Raw genomic sequence first — 26,177 nt, 5'->3', positions numbered from 1 at the left:
CACGATTAGTCCAACTCCTGGATAAGCCTTGCCTCTGTTGTTTGCCTACCAGGCCGCATTCCGATTGGAGGTGAGTCCTGGCCTATCATAGGCCTACAGAACCCCTGGTTTTCAAAGAATGGGTTGCAACCACACACTGAGCACCTCTATTATACCCTCAGCACAAAACCCCTAATAAAAGGCGATTCTTACATTAAATCGCAATAAATATCTTAATAAGTAGTACAGTTGCCACCTTTACAAGAACACGACAGTGTGGTTAACAATGTCTAAATGTACTGCTGCATACACTCTGCTGCTGCATAACCCCCGGCCTAACACACACCACTTGAGCATCATTAGCCTAACCAAGGCTCCGTGCCTCGCCCCTTTTTGAAATCCCAAACTTTTAAATGCACCTGTATGTTGGCCTTGATAGATTATTAACAAAGCACAGCATTTAACAACTCTACCTTTATCTCTAGGCAGCTCTGCAGCGTTGATCATTGGTTAGAGTGGTTGGCTCGCAGCCGTTTAAAGTAGGCTATAAGACAGGCTGTTCTTGTAAGGTTGTAGTTTGTGCAGGTAGCTTAAGGGTGAAGCAACCAAACGATGGCAGGAGAAGTGGCCTCGTTCTCCGTGTGGGACTATGTGGTGTTTGCAGGTATACTTTTGGGGGCTTCTGGGATTGGCCTCTGGCAGGCAATTCGTGGTCGCAAGGAGAACACGAGTGAGGAGTTTCTACTGGGTGGCCGCCAAATGCACGCGGTGCCCGTTGCGATGTCTCTTACCGCCAGCTTCATGTCGGGCATCACGGTGATTGGCACGCCCGCCGAGTCTTATCGTTATGGCACAGCCTTCTGGCTCTTCGGCCTGAGCTACGCCATCACGTCCATCGTCACGGCGGAGATCTTTGTCCCCTTCTTCTACCGACTGGGCATCACCAGCATCTATGAGGTGAGCAGAGTTCACTATTATGCATGGTTGAGCCATGCATAGTATTGTACGATCTTCAAAATTCCAAGGCATTTATTATGCAAGCATATGCAAAAAAACGTTATGTTTTTTTTATCATCTATTACTAGTTCACTAAGCCCTACTTCAATCCAATTAAAAGACAAAAATAATTGTACTTGGAAGAGATAGGTCTTCATATCCCAATGACTAAATGGACAAAATCATTCAGAAATTCTGACCACCATTAAGGTACTACACATAAGATCAACAATGGACGGTGTAGTGCCAGACACCAGCTTTCCTTGTTTATTCTGACATGTCTTCATATTTATATTTCTAGTACCTGGAGATGCGCTTCAGTAAAAGTGTGCGTGTTTTGGCTACAAGCATATTTATTTTGCAGACGGTAAGTTACAGGTCTTGGTAAGCTCTTTTTGTATTAAATGCCATACCCGTCAAATTACCATCACAGTTTTCCGTTCATTTACATGTAATTACCTAATGGTGACATCTGCTTTAGGTCCTTTACACTGGTTTAGTCATCTACGCTCCAGCTATTGCACTCAACCAAAGTGAGTTTAAGTGCGCCTTTATTAATATGTGATCAGTTCGGCTCATGTCTATGAAAAAATGTGTTCTTCCATGAGATAACACTACCAACTCAATTAATTTAATGGAGTTCATGTTCCTAATCTCTTGGCTCTAAATATTAATAATGCTTTTACACACGTCAGTTGAGGCGAAAGTATTGTTTTTTAGCATGATATAAATGAGATGGTGTTTGTTCCACAGTCACTGGGCTGAACCTGTGGGGCGTGTTGGTGGTGACGGGTGCGGTGTGCATCGTCTACTGTACCTTGGTTGGTAGTTCAAACACTCACCTCTGAACCCCTTCAAATATCACTTCCCATCAATCACATGGTGTGTTGATCGCCGGATGTACTAAAGTTATCCAAAACTTTATCTTAACAAGCAAGTTTTATAATGTCCAGGTCAAATCCGGTACAGCTGAAGCATGTGACAGACGTGTCATTAATCAGGAGCATGCTCTTTATGGTTATTGCCAAACCCTGCACTCTTGACACTGACACTCGGCTCTGTACTGGGACCCCTTCTGTTCTCCCTCTATAGCAGATCCCTTGGCTCTGTTATCCTGCTGGCTGGCGTCTGCTAAATTCCCTAAATGGGAATGTAAATGTATTGCAGGGCGGCCTGAAGGCTGTGATCTGGACCGACGCGGTGCAGTTGGTCATCATGCTGTCAGGCTTTGCTGCAGTAATCGCCAGGGGGGTGGTGCTCCAGGGAGACATGGCCCGGATATGGCAGGACGCTGCCGACGGAGGACGGCTCGAAACGTTTGAGTAAGAACAATGAGAAACCCCAATAGCTGAATGGTTGGGTTCCAAGCAGTTGATAGATCTGCAAAAGGATGGTAACATTATGTCTGGGATATGTTGAAACATGGAACTCTAGCACACAGGTTGTCGTTAAAGGTCCAATATTAAACCACCAGGTGTGATTAGCCATTACAAGCCGTTTTGAAAATCTGCATCTATCAAAAGTGGGCGTGTCCACCTAGATGGATGCTAGATAGATCAGTCTACGAGCATACCCAGTGGACTGTAGCAAACGTTGCTCCTCTATCCGTCATACATCTAGGTGGACGCGTCCACTTGGGATGTAAATAGAGGCAGAAATTCAAAAAGGCTTGTAATGGCTATTCACACTCACACCTGGCGGTATAATATGGGACCTTTAAGAGAGCTTGGTTCACAGCTGTCAGAAAAAACTGATGGCTGATGATTTTCTGTTTTCTATGAAGCTTGGAGATGAATGGTTGTAGGTTGTGATAGAAAGACTAAGAAATAGGGAAGAGCCTGCAAGACTACATCCTGACGCTCACTATTTTAAATAATGTCATGTCTTACTTCCCTTTGTACTTTTTATACATTAACATGCCATCACACCTTTTCATTAAAATGTGCGGGACGTAATATTTGACAGTTGTAAAGAGAGCAGAAAAAAGAGTCCAAGATTTGGAAATAAAACAACTAAAAAGCCTTCCATTTCACAGACCTGTGATTGACAGGCAAGATAGATTCCCCAAACCAATCATGGGAGAGGAGCCCTGATAAATTGGACATAAGGGAGGGACGAAAATCTATATTGACTCATTCGGACGCAGGCCAATTGAATAAGATATTCTAACAGAGCATTTAATTCACTTAACACTAAGGAATGGCTATGTTAATCAAACAAATCCTAAAATCTCAATCTCTTAAATCATCCTTTTAAAAGCACTTTACCCTTCATTGCAGTTTTGACCCGGACCCACTGAAGCGCCACACCTTCTGGACCATCCTGGTGGGGGGCAGCATGATATGGATCTCTGTGTACAGCATCAACCAGTCCCAGGTGCAGCGCTACTTGGCCTGCAGGAGCGTGGCCCACGCCAAGACGTAAGATGCTTCCGTTGGCACCATGGATATTAATTTTTCCACACAATACATCACAAATAAAACATATCTGCAGTGGTCTCCTGCACGACACACTGGATTGAAGATGAATCATGAGGTGTTGTTTCTCACACGGTGGCGCTGACGCGGGGACCACTGAAACAGGGAATGTGTTGGCAGAGCAGCATTTAGGAGAGCAGTAAATGATCACCTAGAGAATAATGAGAATAATAGAACTGCAAACTACAGGGATATCGGGATTACGGAAGCATTATAGTCTGATTCTGGGCTTGCGATTAGGGCAGTGTCTGCTGTTTAAGACGACTCTTCCTCTGTGGACCGCGTGTGTCATGCAAAGTAATTCTTATTAATAACACTCCATTATAACGTCTGTTCGCCCGGAACTCATTCATATACATTCAAGATACAAGTGTTAGTTTTGGGCGCAAGCCACAGTACAGCAGCACTGAATGTTTGCCTTCCTGTTTGGATGTTTGAGGGAAACACACTAGTACCCAAAAGCCTGCCAAAGATCCCCAATGTGGGTTATACACAGGGCAAGGCCAAATCAACAATGATTGACATAAGCAGTCTGTAATGTGTGTCAATGCATATCAAAATGTGTTAAGAGTAACTGTTTCCCAAAAAGTAGGCATGCTTATCAACTCTAATAGCGCAAAATATATTGTAAAGAAGTATTAAAAAGTAAGAAGTATTGCAATATCATTGTTACACTGTGAAGCCTTATTCTGCAACTATCAACCCGTCAATCATTTCATTGAAGTCAATTAGCATGCATGTGTCATCTCAAAAGCTGTTTTACCAATTGTGTTCTTTTTGTAGGTCCTTGTATTTGAATTACTTGGGCCTGTTGGCTACTGTGAGTCTGGCCATGTTTTGTGGCCTCACCATGTACTCTATTTACATGAAGTGTGATCCCCTCACTAACAATGATGTAGGATCCCCCGACCAGGTAAGAGGAACCCAGAATAGAGCACATATTCATTACCCCATCAGATATTATATATATGAAATTGTAGTGTAATGTGTCATGAATAAAACTACAATTATTAATGATGTATTTACTGTTAAATTAATCCTTGAACCCACTCGTTCTACGGATTGATCCAAGTTGCTTCCGTACCTTGTCATGGATATCCTGGCAGACTACCCAGGAGTCCCTGGTTTTTTTGTGGCTGCAGCTTACAGTGGGACTCTCAGGTGAGGCCCGAGAGACCAGCGTCAATCAGCGCATACACTGTAGTGTCGAAAGGCTGGCCAAACAAATGGTTTGTTATAGTCGGCAGCCGAAGGTTAAGTTTACTCCAGCTGCTGCCGTGTTTTATAGAGAAGATGGTTGCTTAGAAATGCCAGCCATTAACTCACCTGTCTTCTAATGGTTGTCCTGAGACCCTTGCCCTCTCCTATTGCTCTCTTATAGACAACAACCAAAGTTCCCCCCCACATTCAGAGCTTCACATTGAGCTAGAAATCAAGGGCATATAGGCACTGTTCTATCCTGGTTAGAAAAGCACATACAACAACAATTAATTGATTTGCCTTCCACAGGCCAAATATGAACAAAATTATGTTGTGTAAGTTCTTAGCAGCATATTAACTGTAAATGTGTCTTATCTTAGCACCGTGTCCTCCAGTATTAATGCACTCACGGCTGTAACACTGGAAGACTTTATCCGACCTAAATGGCGAAACCTGACGGAGAAGCAGTTGTCCTGGATCAACATGAGTCTCAGTGAGTCCTGTTCTAAACTATCATTAAGTGGTGAGGCAGATCAACATGAGTCTCAGTGAGTCCTGTTCTAAACATTCAGTCGTGACGGCTGGGATAATTAACGCGCAGTGAAACAATATGATTAATATATACATATAGTCCTTTGCCAAGCCAGCATTATGAAACATAAAGTCAAGCTCTTTCAATTCATCATTGCTAGGTCAATTTAATTTAGAAGAAGGCTACTAGGTAGACACGCTTGTGAATGATTTCACATTAAAATGATGTGTGAATGCTGGGTGGCGGGAGTGGGAGGGTTTTTTTATTTTTTTTGAGTACAGTTTAATGAAATAGTAAGCTGACAACACCGCAACTTCAAATCAACCACAGAGATAACAATGGCAACTGGTCAAACCACACGGCGTTCTGCGCGTGCATCCGCCGTGTTGATAAACAAATAACCCCCCTATTGAACGAAGTTAAACCGAGTGAGTGTGTCGTTCACAGACACCAGAATGAACGCGTTCAGGCATAACACTGGGCGGTTCTATGGCGATGTTGCTATTATACCGGCGGATAAATTACTCTTGCGCTTGACGCAAATCTAAAAAGGGTTGTCCTGAAGTAGCCTAATTACCCGTAGGTGTGGTTTGCCATCTCCTATCCCCTTTACGAGCAAGAGAATTTGAACTTGACGAGTTGATATTTTGACAACGCGTTTATAGTCTCAGAAGAGATTACCACATGAATTTCAAACTTCAAATGTCTCAGTTTATGGCCAAATAATATAGCCTAATTCACACTTGGATTAGCGTTTTCTTCTACAACTTCAGAAATACTGAGTCGTCATGTGAATTTCGGCAAAGAAAACGTGACACACATGATATGCAGTCCTGTGGCCGCAACTGTGGGTCTATTTAATGTTAGGCGGCAATACATTAACAAACATTGTTTCTTACCAGTATTGTAGGCCTATACATTATCGTTATCGACTTGTGTTCTTAATATCCATGTGTCCCCCTGTTAATATACATTGCCATGGACTGTATTATGCGTTACATGTATAGTTTGCGTGTGATTAAACAGATGGATGCACACAAGCATTCATTCATTCGTTTTAACATTCACTCGCTGTAAAACGATGTTTTCTCAAGATCAAATACTCATTAATCCTAAAAGTTATGGGCTTGTACACAATGTCTGTTTAAGAAAATATGTGTTTGCTGTACGGTGTTTGTAGAAGCATTGATTTAAAGTACAACTTATTTCCACTGTATCAGCTGTTTATTCCCAAATAATCTAACCAACGTTATCCTTTACCCTAGATAGATTTGGAAGGCTGGGATATTTGCTGAAGTTTAATGTTATTATCATGCAGCACTCAACTATTGTTAGGTGAATGCTGCATGCAGCGCTCAACTATTGTTCTTCTTAAGTTTTATTCTTCCTTTCTTTCTTTATTATTCTCTACAAACTTTGAGACCTATCTCCTTCCTCCATTTTTCACCTAGAGGCTTCATTCAAATTTTAAAATATTCAGAATAGCTTGGAATCGCTCGCTTCTTTTCAGATATTTTAAATATTTAATACTTTTTAAGATATTCTACTTTTTAAATATTATCTTTTTTTAACATGGGAGTCAATGGGAGGACGGCAGAGCTGTCCTTTGGTACTTCAAACTGCTTAAGACGTAACTAAATACATTTTCAACCGTTTAACTTCGTTCAAACCATTTAACAAATCTAAACAATTGTATCTTTAATAATATCCAAACGGAATTTCGATATCATTTTAACTTTCTTCAGAATCTGTTTCAGTTTCAAACCGTAATATTCTACAGTTGGTCCCATTGAAGCCGTCTGCCAATTCTGACACTAAAATTACTAAGACATCGTAACTCAGTCAAATTTCAACCGTTCACCATCATTCAAACCGTTAAACAAATCTACACACTTGTATCTTCAATAATATCCATACAGAATGTCGATATCATTTAAACTTTATTCAGAATCACAGTTTTGGTTTCATACCGGCTTCGTTTTCAGTTGGTCTCATTGATTTACGTTGACGCTGGAGCATGAGGACGTTCAGCAGTGTTGATTGGGCGGTTCTTCCACCAGATTGGGCTACTTTTGGAGGACATTCAGGTAGTGTTGCCGGATTGGGCGGTTTTTCCCGCTCTATGGGGCTATTTAAGTATTTAAGTCTTGTGCGTTTTGGCCGACCGTTCAGACAGAGCCGGCGGATCCGGTGCCCGAAACCGCACATTTCTGAAACCATGTCCCAGGGTGGTTTCAAATATTTTTGTAGCTTTAAATACAGTCCCTTGATAAATGTAATTACTAACTGTACATTAAAAAGTATTTCTGCTCAATTTTAAGGGTTGAATCTCCTCGTGACTGAATATTTGTATACACCGCGCAGGCTGTATGCACGCAGGCTTGATGCGCTCTACTTTTTTCTGTTGAGAACCAGTGCCTTGAATATTTACTACAGCGTTTCTATAGCTTGAAGCGTTTTCGCAATGAATCCGTCTTTACAGAGATATTCCTGAACCGCATAAAACGAAACCCGATCGTTTTCGCCCGTTTCGGCTGTGGACGGGGCCTTAAGGCACATTTCCACCGGAGGGTGCGGTTCGGTTCGGTTCGCCTCAGTCCGGTAGTGAGGGGGCGGTATAGCCCAGCTCAGTTCCGAGGTCTTGTTTCCACCGTCGACAGTACCCTTATGGTAGGCCGGATGTCAGAGGCGTCGTCAGCCCCTTTTTACTGGGGCACGTGCCCCAGTAAAAGTCTCCAGTGCCCCAGTAAAATTCCATTGATCATTATTAAATTAATCTGCAGAAGCGCCGCTCTCGCTATGGAATCGGCAGGATTCATCAAGTGCATCTCCTGCTGCCTCGGGAGTCTTCAGTCGAGCCTGCCTCTTACCAGCCAATCAAAAAACGAAAGGGGCTACATAAAAGCCAATCAGAAAATAGCCCTTTTGTATCCGGGTAAGATTTAACGCAACAACCAATGAAAAAAATCAGTTATTTACGGATTCGTCCACGTGACTCTTCTGAATGTTTCAGTGGTAAAGTGTGTAAAGTATGACCAAAGTGTTTCTTTCTGTTCAATAGTAGATAGAACTTTATCAATCCCCTGTAGGAGAAATTTGTTAATAAAACAATAATGGTAAAAAAAATAAGGAATCTCCCACTTCCGGCTTCCATGAAAGAGAACCATACTAATTCACACAATAGCGTTGATGCAAATCTAGCATTAAAGGTTAATTTAAGGAAGTTCTCTCCAGTCACGCTGAAACTAGTTTGCTAGTAGTAGCGCTTTAATTTGCAGTGTAAGAGAATTCTGAGAAATCTGAATGCTGACAAAATTCTCAGAATTCTGACACTGCAATTTATTTGCACGCTACGACTAGTGAACTACTTTAAAAAAAAAACTCGACACTGCGACCAGGCGACAAATGACTGGTGAGAACCTTCTTAAATTAACCTTTAATAGTGGATTTAATTATCAGAATTCGGATTTTATCCAAGTATTCTGACTTTATTATCAGAATGCTGAATTTTATCTCACAAAGAGTTTATTAGCCTATTCGATTTCTGAATTAAAATTCTTGTGATGAATAATCTACATTTGTACAGTCCATGTGCAGCACTTTAATTCCCGTCAACTTTGTTTTCTAACACCAGCATTTCCACAACTATGCTCATGTTCGTGACTGCTATAGGCCTACAAAACCATTTATAGTGCATCTATTTTTCTGCTGGGTAGTGATAGTCGCCCTAAATGCAGCTTTAATTTGGGCTCTGATTCTGAATAAATGCCGCTGCTGAACTGTGTGAATAAATAAAGGGAACTGAAATCTAAAGAAGACACGTGGTTTTGATGTAGGCCTACCGTGAATTCCAGCTGAAAGTGGAACATTGCTGCCATCAGGGGAAATTAATGTAACCTAGGCATATTGTAAGTAGCTTTCAATTCCTTGTTTTTTTGTTGATCATGTTTCGTTGGAAACCACGGGAGCTGGAAACAGCCCAGAGTAAGTCATCTCCTTTTTTAACGTTACAACAAATTCACAACTTGTTTGACACAAACAATGACAACTTGATTGCTGTTAAAGAATGTTGCCCACATAATTAGCACCAGTTTTTCAATACTGAGCGTCTGTAGCCTGTAGTTTTATAGCACACACACACACACACACACACACACACACACACACACACACACACACACACACACACACACACACACACACACACACACACACACACACACACACACACACACACCATGCGTGCACGCACACACGCGGAAAATGAATAATGAATGAAAAATTGTCTGTCTTCAAAACTTGAGGAAGTTTTATTGGACAAAAACTTCCTTAACACAAAAAAGGAAATTATGGATATACAGGGTGTTTTTAACATACTGGATCCAACAATGTTCCCAACACTGACACAGATAATTCAGATCATTGCACTCACAATTCCTGTAAACAGTTGTAGTTGTGAGCGATCTTTCAGTGTGTCGAGAAGGCTCCACACCTGGCTTAGGTCAACCATGGGGCAAGGAAGGCTTCACCAACTTTCTCTTTTGTCCATTGAAAAGGAGCAACTATGCAAAGTGAGTCAAAGCCAAGTTATTGACCGCTTTGCCACCATGAAGGCGCGGCGATACAGCTTAATAGTGAAAAAATAATCATTTAAAAAGGCTCTATGCAGTAGTGTATGGCCTTATTTAGTTTAATTTAAGAGCTTTGATGGTTCTATAACATTTTCCAGGTTGATTGGTGGCAATGAGCCACCTCACCTTAAGTCAGAAATTCTATTAGTTTTAATCCTTGTTTCTTGCCTTTTTAGTACATGTCGTTCTGGCAAAATTATGCTGTTTCCACACAGCTTCTAAATAAATATAGATGTGTAGACTTCTCCTGATAAAGAGGTGAAGGTCATAAAGAGACTTTTTGTTTATTTGTCAGTTACCTTATTTGTAAATCTTTGAGATGTGTATGTGTTTAAATAAATATAATTGTACGGTACTCATGAATCCGTCTTTGCGTCTTTACCTTTACCAGTGCTTTAATATAGCCTACAATATGACAGTGACAATGATTTTGAAGCTCGTACATACCCTTCTGTATCCATCTATTTCATATTGTGCACACGTAAAAAAAAAAATGTTGGCAGTTGGGGGCCTGTGCCCCAGTAAAACTCTAGGTCTAGCAACGCCCCTGCCGGATGTCGATCGCCACGGCAGCTACGTAAACATCGTGACATCAGCAGCGCGATACAGTGTAGCCTGCTCAATAATCGGTCAATAAAAACAATGGAAAAGAGGAACGCGACACATTAAACCAAGAGCTACCAATCATGGAAGTCGTCCAGCAACAGTTTCGGAACGTCTCCACCTCCTTGTTCGCCCAAGCTAAAGTATTGCGCGACATTGTCCAGAATAATACCTTGCGGGTACTGTTTGTTTGTTTTTATCCCTATGTCCCCTGGAAGGGACGATTCTGTCGACCAATCAACAGAGGGCTTGTGTAGCTCTAACTTGCTGGCACCCTTTCAGGCGTCTCAGTACCCCAACGGAGGAGTACTGCGAGACGAGTACGTCTCAGTACGGCTCAGTCCGGGTCACGCCCGCTTTTGGCGGTGCAAACGCGATCTGTGCCGTACCTTTGCGAACCGAACCAAACCGCACCCTCCGGTGGAAATGCGCCATTAGTGGCGCAAGTTTGTTGCGGGGGGAAATCTGCTTTGCGCCGGGTGCAAACTAGCAACGATACATGCATCGGTGTAGGAAGTCAATTGCGCTGGATGCAGGATAGGGCCCATGGCCATATTTGACTGGTCGACCAGAAAATACCTGGTCTAAGTGCATTAGCGGATAGCACAGTTGGTGTTGCTATTTTGACATGCCATGGCAGGTCGGAACTGCAACATAGCCTAAGCTTACACACCAGTAGGCTATACACAGCACAAACAAATGCAAACGATTTGCCTAAGAGAAATATTATGATGATGATTGTGGAAACAGTTTTTTTCCATAGGGGCTGCATTAATGAACACTGCAGTAATATCCCATGCGTTAAAATAATAATAATAATAAACTCGAGCTAAGTAGGCTATATCCCAGGCTTCCTAACAAAATCTCGTTTTAGGGTAAATTAAAACATTTGTTAAATTATTTGGGATAGAACAGCTGATACAGCGGTAAGAAGTACTTTTAAAACAATGCATCTGCAAACGCATATTTTTCGACACAGACATTGTGTACAAGCCCATACTTTTTAGGATTGATGAGTATTTGATCATGAGAATACATAGTTTTACCGTTTAAAAGAATGAATGAATGCGGTTGATATTTGGTGCGCAGTTCTATGTGTTCACCTATCTGTTTAAGCACACGCAAACTAAACACGTAAAGCATAATACAGTCCATGGCAATGTATATTTAAAGGGGGGACACATGCATATTATGAACACAAGTCGATAACGATAATGTATACAATACTGGTAAGAAACTATGTTTGTTAATGTCTTGCCACATATCATTAAATAGACCAACAGTTGCGGCCACAGGACCGCATATCATATATGTGTTAAGTTCTCTTTGCCGAAATTTACATGACGACTTGTGTTTTTAAAGTTGTAGAAGAAAACGCTATTCCATGTGTGTATTAGGCCTATTATTTGGCCATAAACTGAGCAATTTGTAGTTTGAAATTCACGTGGTCGTGCATCTGTCTTAGCGGGGACTGCAAACGCGCTGTCAAAATATAAACTTGTCAAGTTCAAATGCATTGGCTCTTAAAGAGGATGGGGGAGGATGGAACTCTCTTTGGTTTATTGCACGTTACGCCCAAAACACACCTACGGGTTTCAGAACAACCCATTTAAGATTTGCGTTGGGCGCAAGACAGCACCAGAGATCCTTCCACAAAGCTACTTGTGTTTAGTGCTTCTCCCTTGCGTTTCAGACCACTAAAATAGGGGCCTATATCAGTTATGGGACGTGATTTTACTGTTAACATTACTGGAATCATTATCTTTACTGATTACACATCAAGGTTGTTTAAGATATATCTATGATATCATTGATGATATGATCTATTTTTTATGATCAATCCTGTGCCTAACTGACCTTTAACTGTTCCAATTTATTAAAAACAACAGTTCACCTATAAACCGTCATTATTTCCACATTCCAGGTGTGTTCTTTGGTGTGGTTTGTATTGGAATGGCTGGAGTTGCTTCGTTGATGGGAAGTGTTCTGCAAGTAAGCATACTATATTAAATTCCTTTTGCATAGAAACCCCTTGTTTACATCCTCACTTAAGGATGGATTAAGGTTGCGATAAACAGTAGTATAGTTGTAACGTTGTGATTAAGAACTGCAGAAATGTACTTATTGTAAGTCGCTTTGGATAAAGGCGTCTGCTAAATGCCCCAAATGTTACTCTAAAAATGCAGGCTAATACGAATAGTAAACGACACAATCTATCCAAACTACGCAATCTTGTGGTGTCTAAAAAGGGGTGTAAATTTTAGCCTTCATCCTTGCCGGCTGTTGATGAATGCAGAGGTATCCCGCTACATATCCTTGTGGTTTTTAGGCTGCTCTGTCCATCATGGGGATCATTGGTGGGCCTCTTTTGGGACTGTTCTTCTTGGGAATGCTTTTCCGCACAACAAACACCATGGTGAGTAATTCATGATTACTTTTCTAATCATGTTAAATGACCAAACTATATGAGTCGCAGTACATTTTCTTTTCATCTTGACTCGCCAGGGGGGCCTACTGGGACTTCTTGTAGGCCTCATATTGACTATGTGGGTGGGTATCGGAGCCCAGATCTATCCCCCCGGAGCCGACAAAACCAATCTTCTGCAATTCAGCACCAACTGCAGTAATTCACCGGGCGATAATAACATGACCACTGCATTTCCATGGACCAGTGCATTGACATTGACCCGTGAACCACCGTGAGTACAGCAAGTTCTTGAGGGCCTAAAAGACTGCATTCAGTTTGCAAATAGCATAACAGACCAACGACAGCCTGGGGCTACGTATACGTATGGAAATGGGACACACAAACAGCCCATACAATTATTCACTAGCCAGAAATAAACAAAAAAAAAGAAGTTAACTTTGTTACTTGCCTATACAATCAGTGATGCTCAAGAGTGGATCTGGTCATGCAGTAAGCTCTCTCTCTCTCTCAGGGTTAGGCCTCCTCTGGCTGACAGCTGGTACTCGCTGTCCTACCTGTACTTCTGTCCTCTGGGCACCCTGTGCACCGTGGTAGTGGGCCTGCTGGTCAGCATCATCACAGGTAAACCTCATCTATCTCAGCCCCCCCCCCCCCCCCCGTCTGGATAAAGACCACTGGATGGGCCGTGTGGTTGTTGTCATTAAACAGCAAGTCTTTTCTTTGTTCATTCTTTCATTAGGTGGGTGTAAGCAGGAGAGGCTTGACAGTAGTCTGTTTGTGAGGAAGAGCGACCTGATTTGTTTCAACTGCTGTGGCAGTAGTTCTAAGGTAAGAGATGAAGACAGGGGTAGGGGAGCAGTATTGGTTCCTGCCCTGTTACTTACTATGTTTTTTCCTTTGCCTACACAGACATCAGACATGGAGAAAGAGGACAATGAGAAAACCAAGGACAAGTTTGATGCATATCAAATGTTTGATACAACGGGAAAAGATGAGGAGAAAGTCACCAAATTGTAAAAGGAATTGATCACTATATTGTGAAAGGGACAACCAAACAAAAGTCTATTTTAACATATTTATAACAGAGAGCCTTTTAGCCAATTAAATTAAATGTGAACAACTGGCAGTTGTTCAGTGAAGACGGCAGTGAATGCCGCCTAAATCTAAATCTAACGTATGCCCCAATATGCCGACCACTAGGAACATTGTATTTGAAGAATTGCTCCCTCGTAGAAAAAAAAGAATCTGTATTGTAAAAAATTTAAATATAATAATTCTAAATGTTTATTTAGTATTTTATGTTTGAATATTTATTGTAATATTCAACTATATATAATTATGGAGGTTGAAAAATAAAAATTAAAAAAATATGCATTATGCAAGAAAAGAGGGAAAGTGGGCCGGCTAGTGTATCTATCACTCGACAAGAGTGAACTGTCAAATTCACAATGTATGCATATCATGTATGAGTAATTAAGTGAAAGGAAACCATGCTGGGATTTAATCCAGATAAGAGAGACACATAGATGAACTGTAATAACCTCGGGCCCTTATCTCCTTGGCAACATGCAATAAAGGAAGTTACAAAGAAATGACCCGCCCACTCCTACCTGCCATTCTGCCAGGAAGAGACTGGCTGTACCTAGTGCGCAAGGAGTAGAGAGTAAACAATGATAGGACAGCGATTGTGGAAACCATTCTTTCTGTTCCCGTGTTATGAACTACTAGAGGTGAGAAAAACTATTTTTTCTAAAATGATAAACTGGGAAAGAAAAGCGGCATAAAGTATTACAGAATGTATTTGCTGTTAGTTACTGTACGCGTCCTTATTTTTGGTTCTTTGTCTAATGGCCCACCAGACGGACCATACAATTCATGAGGGTTAGGCCCGTGGCTTGTTGGGTCCAAAATACCTACTTAGTGGCAACTCACCTTTGACATACATTGAGATTGTACCATGACTATATTTAATTTACAAGGCATGTCAAAGGTGAGTTCCCCCTCAGTTGGCTGGCGGCTCGTTGTGTTATTCCACTACTGAGGGGAAAATCACCTTTGACATAAATTGTTATTGAAATAGTTATTGCACAATCTGAATAGACCACATCAAATAAATTACTTAAACTAGAACTTTATTGTCATGGTTTATTCACAACATTTTCAAAATGAGCAATACGTAATTCTTTCCGTTTCTTAACTCAGAGCACACAATGAACCAGGTCCTGGAGTCACATGTTGCCTTGCTGGTATGTTGCCTTCTCGCATGTTCATTTGCTGCAATGACACCGGCACCAAAGGAGGACTTGACGACAACATTAGCCAGCTTTAAAGACACAACCTCTCATACTACAGACGTCCCGAATACAACAGTCTCTTCAATGAGCATCCCCAACAATGCCACCCAGGGGTCTACAGCCGACAGCTCTGTCTCTTTCCAAAGCACTACCGATCCTACCAGAAACTTAGAATCGACTGCTTCTTCTAGCACCTCAAGCCAGGTTTCAACACGCAGGAGCACAACACAGCCTCCAGCCAGTATCATCACCACCAGCCCAACCACAACCACCTTCAAAACCACAAACCCTGAGAGGGAAACTTCAACCCGGTCGCAACCAACAAGCCAAGCAACCCCACCAGCTGTGTTTCATAGCACTTCACCTGCTGATGCTACAAAACATTCCACACAAGCTGCCCCAGACAATGTAACGCTAATACGGCCTCATGTCATAGAAGGTGAGCTTAGAGCTGCTTATTCTCAAGAGTGAAATTTGTGTTGTATGACGGCAATACTTTATTTTTGATGCATTAATAACTAGACATAAAGAGTCAATGAGCCCACTTTTTCAGATGGAATTTTTTTACACTGTTTTTAAAAGTTATTGGAAATGGGGGGCGTGTTATCCCCATAGTTACGACCCACGCCAACTTTATGATACGTTTTTAGTACCATTGTTTTAAACTGTTATGAACGTTATACTAAGCACAGTGTTGTATATGAAATCCACCACAGACTGTATCGTTATACCGGGAACCATATAAAGCCCTTCAAGGGCTTTTTATGGTTCTAAGTTCCCGTAACGCAAGGGGGTTACGGACCCCTTACATCCTTGCGTACCCTCCTTCCACAGCAAGGGCCGGACGTGCGCCTCCCAAAAATCGTAACCTTCCGTCGAGGTGGCGCAGCAGCAAGGGCTGCCTTGTTCACACTACATGGGTCCGTCAACGGATGACCGAGGCAGTGTCTGACGTATAGGGGACTAGTCTCTCTAGACGCATTCTGCAGCCAATCAAATCGCTTTCTGCTACAATGGCGATGTGTGGATATAAATACAAAAGATCACACAAACAACAGGTGACCAGAAACAATCATATCATTCCACATTTTTAAAAAAAAAAAAACAGCCAGATTTTTTACTGATTCTTCCTGCTTGTTATTGCAAAATGGATCAAGGAAACGCGAACTGATTGGCCGACGGATCCGCCGCTGCCTGAAAAGTTGAACATTTTTAGCAGGCCACGGAGCCGCATGGACGGTATTCCCCCTACCAGCCCCCTGCACAGAATTGTGGAGGGGGGGGGGCCTTCATGACCTAGCGGCATATGGCCACTGAGCGCAATGTGGGGCTCCTGCCACTAGGGGGTGATAGAAGAATCAAAAAAACTGTGGGTGTAAGGTGGACAGGCTTGGGGGGGCCCCCCTCTGCCTTGGGCCCCCCCAAGCCTGTCCACCTTACACCCCCAGTCCGGCGGCCCTGGATGGATCCACAATGGATTTTGCGAGCGCCCCATTAAAAGTCAATAAGATCCATTGACGGACGGATGTAGTGTGAACAAGCCATAGGGTTCGTTCGAAATGCATTGTGGGACCGTCCGTCCATTCGGCTCTGTGGCCTGCACCTGCGTCAAAAAGTTGAAATGTTCAACTTTTCAGGCAAAATACAATCCACGGGTCTACTGGACCCATTTTTCAATAGACCTCTGAAGAATAAGTCCCGCCTCCGAGGCTCTTGGTTACATGTTTAAATGTCTATGGAAATAACCTGGGAGTTTTAAATGATCGTACGTGACAAACTCTGTTGGTGGCGAAGAAGTAAAAGCTGCTCAGGTTTTGAACTACACACTTTTTCCATCTAGATTCCACTTGGGTTTTGGATTGTCTGTGCCGTTAAAGAAGTAGTTATTCGCCACCTACAGAGTTTGTCACCTACGATCATTCAAAACCCCCATGTTATTTTCCATAGACATTTAAACATGGAACCAAGAGCCTCGGAGGCGGGACTTATTCTTCAGAGGTCAATAACAAGCAGGAAGAAGCAGGAAAAATCGTTTATATTTTTTTAAAGAATTGTGGAATGATAGGATTGTTTTTAGTCACCTGTTGTTTGTGTCATCTTTTGTATCCACACATCGGCTTTGTAGCGGGAAGCGATTTGATTGGCGGCAGTATGCGTCTCCAAAGACTAGTCCCCTATGCGTCAGACACCCCCTCGGTCACCCGTCGACGGACGCATGTACACACCTTGTTCACACTACATGCGTCCGTTGATGGATGGGGGCTTTTTGACGTATCCATGTGTTCTTCCGGGTTGCATAACAAAGGCGATTTCATTGGACAGTATCCTTGCGTATATTTGCATAACGCAGTCTGATTGAACGACGGATCCGTCACTGCCTGAAAAGTTGAACATTTCTAAACTTTTTGACTCAGGCCACGGAGCCAACAGAACGGACGGACCCACAATGCATTTCGCGAGCGCCCAATGCAAAGTCAATGAGATCCGTCGACGGACGGAGGTAGTGTGAACAAGGCTTGAACAAGCCCTCGCCCACCGTTCACCCACACCGCCGCGCCATCGCCTCGCCATCAGACTACCTCGGAGAAGGTCATCTGACGTCACGAAGGGACGCCATCTAGTGTTCACATGGTGTTTTTGGGAGAATGGCAAAAACATAGGGTTTTAATCATTTTTCTCTAAATGGGGACTTATTTCAGTAACAGTGATACAATGGCATGTTACTTTATTGACGATCATCTAAGACAAATTACTATGTTTCAAACCCCCAAAAAAGCGTTTTTGCGTATTCACCCGTTTAACTTTTGCCAAATTGTTTTTTTGTCATTATATCTGTGTGAGTAGGTTTGAACCTCAACACCTCAGAGAGGAATATGACGATCGTCTTCAGCGTTGTGCTCGCAGGGTTTGTTTTGGGGTCCGTTATATATCTTCTCCACAGATGCAAACAGAGACTGCAATATTCCCATCACCCCCTTCACATGGGTAAGAATTTAAATCTCTTTTCATATCTTACTGTCAATACAATGTAATTCTGTTACGAGCTGCTACAGAACCTCTCTCTTCAACAGATCAATTTCAGGCTGATGACGACACGCTGGTAATCTCGGGCGGACTTTATGACGGACATGCATTATTCGACCAACCACAACCCACTACAGATGGATCAGTCAACCTTCAGTTTATCAATGAGAGAGAGAGCTCCTACATTAACTGATGGCTCACTGAAAGTGAAGTAAGATGAAGTGATCTTTTTCAGAATTGAGCTTTCAACAACTGTCATCTTTGAAGTATACTCTTGATACATTGGGGAATATATTATCATTTATTTATAACGCTAACGAGAACAATGCAGAATCAGAGAATTTTTATAATTGCAACAATCTGTAATACAAACAGCAATGAATTGATCTATTATTATCATAAAAAAACACAACTTGAAAAGTACATAACATTTTGTGTGCATGGTAATGAAACGCAAATGGAACAGCCATGCTTGACTATGCAACAGCATTCATGAACATAGTCATTGGTCAGTATCCAACAAATTCATGAGAACTAATACCTTATTGAAACGTCTAAAACGGCTTAAAGATAATGAATACAAACTTAAACGTTCATACAAAGCTAAATCAGTTTTGAACAAACACTGATACTATGCTTACTGATGACTATGCTTACTATGCTTATGAACTTTCTGAGATATAAAAGCACATTTTTAAGCAAATATTTTTTGATCCACCTTCTTTTTCTTTTCGTCTGAGCTAGCGACAGTAATCCAACCTGCATCTCTCATCCTTTTTATCGCAGCAATCTTCAGGGAGTTTCCAGGGGATTTATACACGGCAGGGCTTTTGTTCTAAAATAAGGGTTGATACAATTTCATTGAAATGGGATAATACTTGAGAGGGAAAATGCCTGCTAGAGCTTTCCAATTGGAAAATGTGGTCGATATTACCGTCTTGAGGGTGTGTCCTTTGCGCTGCTTTGCAGAGAATCGTGGCTCAGGTTCATCAGCAAATGTCTATCAAAAAGAAGGACAATTAGCCCTCGTTCTTTCATTAGTGTTACACTTGTCCTTTATTTACCATCTACCATGGGGAAATCTTACCATGAGATCATTGGGCTCAGAACTGTCAGACTTGGGATCGAGCTCCAGGGTGCCCCTTCCCCAAGGAGCTGACTTCTCCAAAGATGGGGGGGTTCTGATTCTGTAGGACTGTAGAAGAATTCAAAGACAAACAATCATCAAATCAATCCCAAATGTTTGGAGCTTAAAAGAGGCTGCAGAAACGTCATTGGGTTTACCTTGATTTTTGGTGCGGCTCCAATCCTGCTTACGGTACCTGTGCTCCAAGAAGGTGTCTTGATGATCTCTTTTGAAATGTCCTTAAAAAGAAGAAATTTCAGTCTGAGTGAATGCTACTGAGACTACTGAGGCTACTGGGTCTTGGGCAATCATACCTGATGTTTTGGTGTCCGACCAGATATTTGTATGGTGTTCCAAGAAGGAGTTTTCCTGTTTGATTCCTTCAAATTGAAAGTAAACAAACATTCAGTGCTTTTGCTAATGTTTAAAAATATATTATATGATATAACAGCACGACATCCACCAAGTTGTATCCACTGCTATAAATTACAAAGACCTAAAGAAAGAAGCAAAAACAAAAATCCTAAAGGCATTAACTTTATTATATTATAAAGCTACCATACAAATACTATACAAAAAGCAATGCAACCTGGTCTTCACTGGTTCACCTGTATTTTGGCAGTTGAGAAACCTCCATTGTTGTTTTTGCAGCCTGCACTCTTGGTCTTTGGGAACGTTTCTTTCAAAATGTCTACGTTTTCCTTTGGAACAGGTGACTAGAGATGCAATAATAAATGTTATGATCCCAACTAACACTACAACGACAACAACCATAAGGAATTTATATGATGCTGCTCTTTGCCTCTGATCGCTGACTGATCTTTAATGTGGAAATGTCTTTCTTCAATTCATGCAACTCCATCTGTAGCTGTTCCTAATAGCAAAATAAAAATAAAAACTATTACAAGCATGTAGTATAACTCATAGTATATCGGGTTGCATATAGAAACAGCGGAAATGAAGCACACCGCCACGGCTCTTACCGTCTCTTTCATGGCTTTCTTCAGATTATTTTTCAGGTCATCATTTTCGATCTTATTCTGGAAAAGCTCCAACTCCTAAAGACAATAATAAGACGTCGGCAAAAGGTGCTGTTATATTTTCCTAAATCAAAATAAAATAGGTATTTTAGAATAGTACCAGTGAACTTTTTCGGGCAAAAGCCTCCTTCTGGGTATTTTTTGTCTCCTCAAGCTCTGCATCCTTTTCTTTAACCATTTCATCATACTGGTTCTGAAAATGTCAAAACATGATAAAAGATGTTTCACATGCTGAAGCTTTTTGATGTTGAAGTTCCACTAAACCATCGCATACTCGTGTGATTATTTTACCTTGTGTTTTTCCATTAGTGCGACCATGTCGCCAATCTTGTGTTGACATTTGAGTTCCAAGTCCTCCTTGTTCTTGGTGTCTTCTGAAGCTGTGAGCTTCAGTATTTGCACCTATACAAAGAATGGCATGTATTTTTTGTTGCTGTCCATAATGAAAAATGTATTGTGTCTTCATTGCAAGATGGTAATCACGTTCACCTCATTTTCAAGCTCAGCTGCCATAGTAGTTTTGACATCAAGCTCTTCAAGCAATCTTTTACGTTCTCCTTCGTTCTCTCTTTTCATATGTTCACATTCCTCTTTTAGATGATCAATCTAAAGCACATGATGTATTGATATTAATAATTCATATTGATGTTAGGAGCGACTCCAGCTAAATTGACGTACTACGTACCTTATCTTCAAGATGACCACATCTTTCAATCTCTTTTGCCATCTGTTTTTTAAGGGTTTTATTCTAAAATCAAACAATTAAACGTTTATCCTTGTAAAAACATATCTGTGTTTGTTTATGTGTGTTTATAACAACAACCAACCTCTGTGTTGCGTTCTTCCTGGGTCTTAGACTTAGCTTCAAATTTTGCCTTGAGATTGCACAGCTAAATAATACAAGATGAATGAATGAATTAATGAAAATTAAATGATGAAATGATAAATTCCGAAGGTGAGCCCAAAATCAGCCTTGATCGGTACCTTTGCTTCCATCAGTTTATACTGCTTCTCTTTTTTGGTTATTTTATCCTGCAAGTTCTCATCCTATAAATATGAATCATATTTGATGTTAACAGTTTCCAAAACTTTACAAGCATTTTATTTTTGCAATATTTGTTCAAGCATGTGGTCAAAATGTGTTAGGAGGCTTACACTTTGCAATAATTGATTCTCCAGATCTGCCGTTTTTTGAAATTGCTCCTGAATTTGGATATTCAACGAAGAAACTTCCTCTCTAATGAATACAAATGTAAAATATATTACAAATCCATAACAATATCTGGCATTCAATAGTTATAAAAGTGAAATACTTAAATATGTAGATGGATAAATTACAAACTTACCGTAAATGTTGGTTTTTGTCTTCTAATCCTTCGACTTCTCTTGTGATGTCCATCTCCCTTTCCTCACTAGCCTGTCAGATAAAGCATAACCATATTTGAATTTTTTTCAACATTTAAGTTCAAGTAGAAGATTTTCAATATATATTCTCAGAAGGTAATTCAGGACACCATCCTTTGTGCAGACCTTCAATTTTTCTTCTAGCTTCATGTGCACATCATTATACCTTGATAACAGCTCTCCATACCTTATTCTGTAGAACAAAACATAAACGTGTTATTTAATGTAAACAAATGTAATGATGGACTGGACATAAAAACTCACTCATGTTGAATAATGTCCTTTTTTTGTTGTTCCATATCAAAGGTTGATGCTTGTCTTTGCTCGAGCTCAACCAATAACTTGGCTTCCACTTCCTGTACTTTTTCCTGGGGGGTGGGGGACAAACACAATGTCATCGTTAACAACATAGCCTTCTTTCTACAGCCATACCATAAATGTATTCTATGTTAAGTTGGAGTTGGATGCAGGAGGAACATAATGAGGGTAAGGACATTAATTAGGACACCTCAGCCATCCTGGCTTTCTCTTTCAGCTCATTATGGGCCTTTTCAGCCCTCAGACCGGCCTTCTTCTGCAGTTCCCTTTCAGCAGATAAAATCTCAACTTTACCCTGGGGGATAGAACAAAGGTCAACTGGATTGTATATTTGAGGATTGGACTATATAATAATAATTATGCAAGCAAGAATATAGTGTTAAGGGAAGACATCTATGTTTAATTGTGCGACTTGGCGAAAAGAGTATTGATGACATTTTTTAACCTTAAAAAGTTTGGCTTCCTCATTTGCTCTAGACAACTCAGCTGCTGTTTCTTGAACTCCGGCTTCAATACATTTGTTCCTCTCCATGAGAATGCCAATGGACTGTGATTTAATCTCCTGAGAGCATAGGCATAACATAAATGTCATCTGCTAGCTGTATGCTGAAATAAATATTATTCCTGCAGGAAATGTACACAACGTATGCGATCTAAAACAATATTTTTACCAGTTCATCTGCTGCAACCTTGATCTCTTCATCTTTTTTTAGGCTCTTCTCCCTTGTTTCTCCTACAAAATGTAATGTCCTTAAGCTTGGCAATTATACAGTACTCAGGCAGTAGGAATAGTAACTTCATATATTTTTAATGGCTGACCTAGTGCTCTCATGGTGTCCTCCATCTCCATGCTGATGTCTTGAAGCTTAAGCTCAAGCTCCTTTCCCCTTGAAAAAAAATAATAATTGAAATGTAACACCATGCAACGGAATATCAAAAGTAATGTATAATTATTAGGGTTTCAATTATACCTTTCCTTTTCTGATGATAGTAATGATTCTCTCTCATTTGCTGCAGCCTGCATTTCCGCTAATGCATTTGCTTGTTGATATTCAGCTTTGCTGAGCTCCTCTATTCTTAAATCTTTCTGTTGGTTTAATTGTGCATAGTCTTCTTTGGTTTTCTCCATTGCTGAGGTCATTCTCGCCAGGTTTTTCTTGGGAGTAATATATACAATTTGATTTAATGTACTTACGCCCAGAATAATAATTTGTAGTAACATTAAAAACTGCCTACCTCCGTTTCTTTACACAGCTCTTCTGCATATTGAAGTTTATGAAGAACAGAGTCCTGGTCATATTTGGAACTTTTGATAAGTTCTTTCTGTTTACCTGTTACAATGTCATAGTTTGTACATGTGCATTGTTGTGTATGTGCATTTTAGAATATGAGAAGAGGGAAACATGGATAAGCACATTTCTTATAATGAGAAATTTTCCAAAGATAAGTACTAGATACAGCAAGTGACAATACAATAGCCAAATATATGGCTGACTCAATATAAAGTGCATATAGGCCTACGTATCTATCTATGAGGAAAATAGTACAGTAGATAAAAAGAGTGTCTTTGCTTGAAATGTAATTTAAGAGTTCACATGCTGAGGTGAAACGTTTACCAATGGTCATCATATCATGGTTCCAAAAATCGACCACAAAAGCATACCATTCTCTTCTTCAAGTAGTCTGCAACTCTCATGGGTTATTTTAAGGTTTACCATCAGCTTCTCCAGTTCCTCCTCCTTCTCCTTCAGTTTTTTCTCAAGGAGTTTAACCTACATTAAGGGTGATTCAAACTGTCCTATAACCACATCATTTTGAGCCTTTAACTATATGAAGCATTTATTTGAATCTAACCTCGTCATATTTGATGCGATATTCCTGGTCAACTTTATCTTTGAGCACTTCAAATTGCAACAGGCCTTCTTTGACTGAAAAACAAAATAAATAACAGATATGTGATTAATGCTTCAACCATCAACTGGAACACTGACATCCCTTAATACAAGTTCACCTAATTTAATGTTTTTATTATTAAAAAGAAAGTTGCATCATTGCATCTTTCAATGCACATCTTTAATTAGAATGTATTCTGGATTAAGTGTAAAGCACTGACAATCAGAATCATAACCTCACACACCTTGCAGCATTTCATGTCGATCCGCTTCTGCTTGAATACGAAGGGTCTCAAAGGCAGTAATCATCCCCTAAGAAATAATTGTATGAATATTTCGATACATTAAAATAATTTGGTTCCCTGCTGTGTGTTTTGTGGATATTACCTGAATACTTTCATTATTTTCCAAAAAGAGTTGGTGTGTTTCCTCTCTCTCAGATTCAACTGCAGAAAGCACAAGATATGCATTAATATGCAACATTTATTAATTTGAGAAATGTTGTTGCTTGCCAGCTAGGTAGTAAATTTACCCTTTACTTACATAAATGAATTTTTTCCGATGAACGTTCAAAAGTATCTTTCAATAAATGACATAAATTCCTTGTGGCATTGTTCCTATAGGTTAGAGTACAACTTGATTAAATGGAGTTCATACAATTTTCTGAGGATAGAACAGCCTCCAATCAAAGCACCTACTTGATCCTTAAATCCTGATTCTCATGTATCTCTTCCTCCAGCTTTATACTTAGACCTTCATTTTCAAACTGCAAAAATATGAATACATTTAACTATATATTTTCAGGTATAGAGTGCTATTGTACATTTAAGTTCAATGGAGTTGCAATGAATCACAAACCTGCAAATCCTGAATGGCTTTTCGCTGGGTTTCAATTATTCTTCTATTTTCTTGCAGACTGCGGTCGTTTTTCATGGTCTCAGAGTCCACTTTGGCCTTCCAAGATTTTATTTTGTCCACCTCATCAAACAGCATGGTATAGAGTTGTCCACTATTATTCTGGGGAATATTCAGCAGAGATGCATGAGTTTGCTGCAAAGACAAAGTGGATCATACTTATAAGTCATTACCCATTTATGTAACGATTAACTTACCTCATCGTTCTCTACTGAAGGTACAACTCTTGACTTTGGGATATCTTTAGGGAATAACGTCACATGTAATGGGTAACATTTATAGAACCTACTTGTTTAATTATTCGCCGTGTATGATTATGAAATGTTGCCCTTATTATTATTATTATTATTATTATACCTTGTCTGCCAGGTTTATTTGGAACAACCATGTTTGCCTCAGGTAAAGCTTTGTCAATACATGGGTTGAAGCCCTGCGCGCAAGAGGAAAATGATATGCATATTAATACTTATACAAACTATACTTAATATGAATATACTATATGCATACCATGCTAAACATATACTATATACAAAATAGTTATAATCTCGAAAGTCTTGATTCGGTTTGACAGTTCGATGAACAGTTCTTCGTGCTTCGGTTCGACAGGGTGGGCATGGTTAACGTTAGATGAACAGTTCTTCTTGCTTCGGTTCGACAGGGTGAGCAGGGTTAACGTTAGATGAAAAGTTCTTCGTTCTTCGGACAGGGTGTAAATGGTTTATAAATAAATAAATAAATAAATAAATATATATATATATATAGAGAGAGAGAGAGATAAAAAAGTTATTCAGCGTTTAACCGGATCTGAACCGGTTTTGTACCTGCTGTGCGCCTGCTGCCTGCCTCACGCTCCAGTCCTCCACTATCTCCTGCGGTCGGACCGCCGAGATCTGCCCTCGGTTCACCCTCGGTGGCACTAACAGTTTAAAGGTGAACCCTCGGTCTTTATCCATCCTGTGAGGCTGTGAATAACGAACCAGATATGTTGACTCGGATAGCGAATGAACATAGTGACAGCGACGAGTCAGTTATTAGCCTAGATTGACGGACCAAAAGTCTTTCATTATCGGCCGAATAGAATGTTAACAACAAATACCTTCCTTACTAGAAATAGCGACAATATACAAATTCATATAAGCTAATTGCAGGAAATTATTAAGAAAGTAAGTAGTAACGTTGGTCAAAATAACTCCATATACTAACGGGTTAACTGGTTTTATCCAACGGTTTAAAGGTTTTTATCCAACGGCCGTGCGTGCGCGTGAACTCGTTATATTGAAAAGGCGCGTCATCACGCTTCTTCTGCTTTACATTTTTA

General features: G+C 40.5%; 2 protein-coding genes across 5 annotated transcripts; one reads left to right on the top strand and one right to left on the bottom strand.

The window, feature by feature from the left end:
- The first annotated feature begins 482 nt into the window (after nucleotides 1–482).
- On the top strand, nucleotides 483–18,867 carry slc5a8l (solute carrier family 5 member 8, like). Its single transcript, XM_030357194.1, has 18 exons — nucleotides 483–936; nucleotides 1,277–1,342; nucleotides 1,457–1,508; nucleotides 1,729–1,796; nucleotides 2,143–2,297; nucleotides 3,255–3,395; nucleotides 4,236–4,365; nucleotides 4,525–4,613; nucleotides 5,033–5,145; nucleotides 12,343–12,410; nucleotides 12,748–12,834; nucleotides 12,924–13,117; nucleotides 13,358–13,467; nucleotides 13,586–13,674; nucleotides 13,756–14,576; nucleotides 15,049–15,579; nucleotides 17,985–18,125; nucleotides 18,212–18,867. Exons 1-15 carry the CDS (start codon nucleotides 592–594, stop codon nucleotides 13,861–13,863), a joined length of 1,815 nt encoding a protein of 604 aa, XP_030213054.1. The 5' UTR covers nucleotides 483–591; the 3' UTR covers nucleotides 13,864–14,576; nucleotides 15,049–15,579; nucleotides 17,985–18,125; nucleotides 18,212–18,867.
- On the bottom strand, nucleotides 18,451–26,163 carry sycp1 (synaptonemal complex protein 1). 4 transcript variants are annotated; one of them, XM_030357182.1, is made up of 35 exons: nucleotides 26,063–26,163; nucleotides 25,681–25,821; nucleotides 25,217–25,289; nucleotides 25,057–25,100; nucleotides 24,803–24,961; nucleotides 24,643–24,710; nucleotides 24,488–24,561; nucleotides 24,332–24,390; nucleotides 24,190–24,256; nucleotides 23,907–23,980; nucleotides 23,716–23,824; nucleotides 23,289–23,383; nucleotides 23,024–23,208; nucleotides 22,872–22,939; nucleotides 22,724–22,785; nucleotides 22,498–22,614; nucleotides 22,243–22,347; nucleotides 21,999–22,102; nucleotides 21,861–21,927; nucleotides 21,677–21,747; nucleotides 21,486–21,567; nucleotides 21,315–21,377; nucleotides 21,158–21,220; nucleotides 21,016–21,078; nucleotides 20,820–20,936; nucleotides 20,622–20,732; nucleotides 20,431–20,523; nucleotides 20,274–20,348; nucleotides 20,093–20,164; nucleotides 19,899–20,006; nucleotides 19,605–19,670; nucleotides 19,449–19,529; nucleotides 19,252–19,359; nucleotides 19,099–19,164; nucleotides 18,451–18,999 (listed from the first exon to the last, which is right to left on the bottom strand). In XM_030357182.1, exons 2-35 carry the CDS (start codon nucleotides 25,810–25,812, stop codon nucleotides 18,859–18,861), a joined length of 3,042 nt encoding a protein of 1,013 aa, XP_030213042.1. In that variant the 5' UTR covers nucleotides 25,813–25,821; nucleotides 26,063–26,163; the 3' UTR covers nucleotides 18,451–18,858. The 4 variants fall into 4 exon arrangements, with proteins under 4 accessions (XP_030213042.1, XP_030213026.1, XP_030213033.1 ...); XM_030357166.1 differs by having other exon boundaries at nucleotides 25,956–26,115; XM_030357173.1 differs by having other exon boundaries at nucleotides 25,965–26,115.
- Between the last annotated feature and the right edge of the window lie 14 nt (nucleotides 26,164–26,177).

Source organism: Gadus morhua, chromosome 1 (assembly GCF_902167405.1).
Source record: "Gadus morhua chromosome 1, gadMor3.0, whole genome shotgun sequence".
NCBI lineage: Eukaryota > Metazoa > Chordata > Actinopteri > Gadiformes > Gadidae > Gadus > Gadus morhua.
This window is presented reverse-complemented; position numbering and strand designations above follow the sequence as displayed.

Coding starts and splice junctions, on each gene's coding strand:
- slc5a8l (XM_030357194.1), top strand. CDS start 592: ATGGCAGGAGAAGTGGCCTCGTTCTCCGTGTGGGACTATGTGGTGTTT. Junction 1,509..1,728: donor AGCTATTGCACTCAACCAAA/GTGAGTTTAAGT, acceptor TTTGTTCCACAG/TCACTGGGCTGAACCTGTGG. Junction 5,146..12,342: donor CTGGATCAACATGAGTCTCA/GTGAGTCCTGTT, acceptor TCCACATTCCAG/GTGTGTTCTTTGGTGTGGTT.
- sycp1 (XM_030357182.1), bottom strand. CDS start 25,812: ATGGATAAAGACCGAGGGTTCACCTTTAAACTGTTAGTGCCACCGAGG. Junction 24,562..24,642: donor AATCAGGATTTAAGGATCAA/GTAGGTGCTTTG, acceptor TCTAACCTATAG/GAACAATGCCACAAGGAATT. Junction 21,378..21,485: donor AGAATCAATTATTGCAAAGT/GTAAGCCTCCTA, acceptor TCATATTTATAG/GATGAGAACTTGCAGGATAA.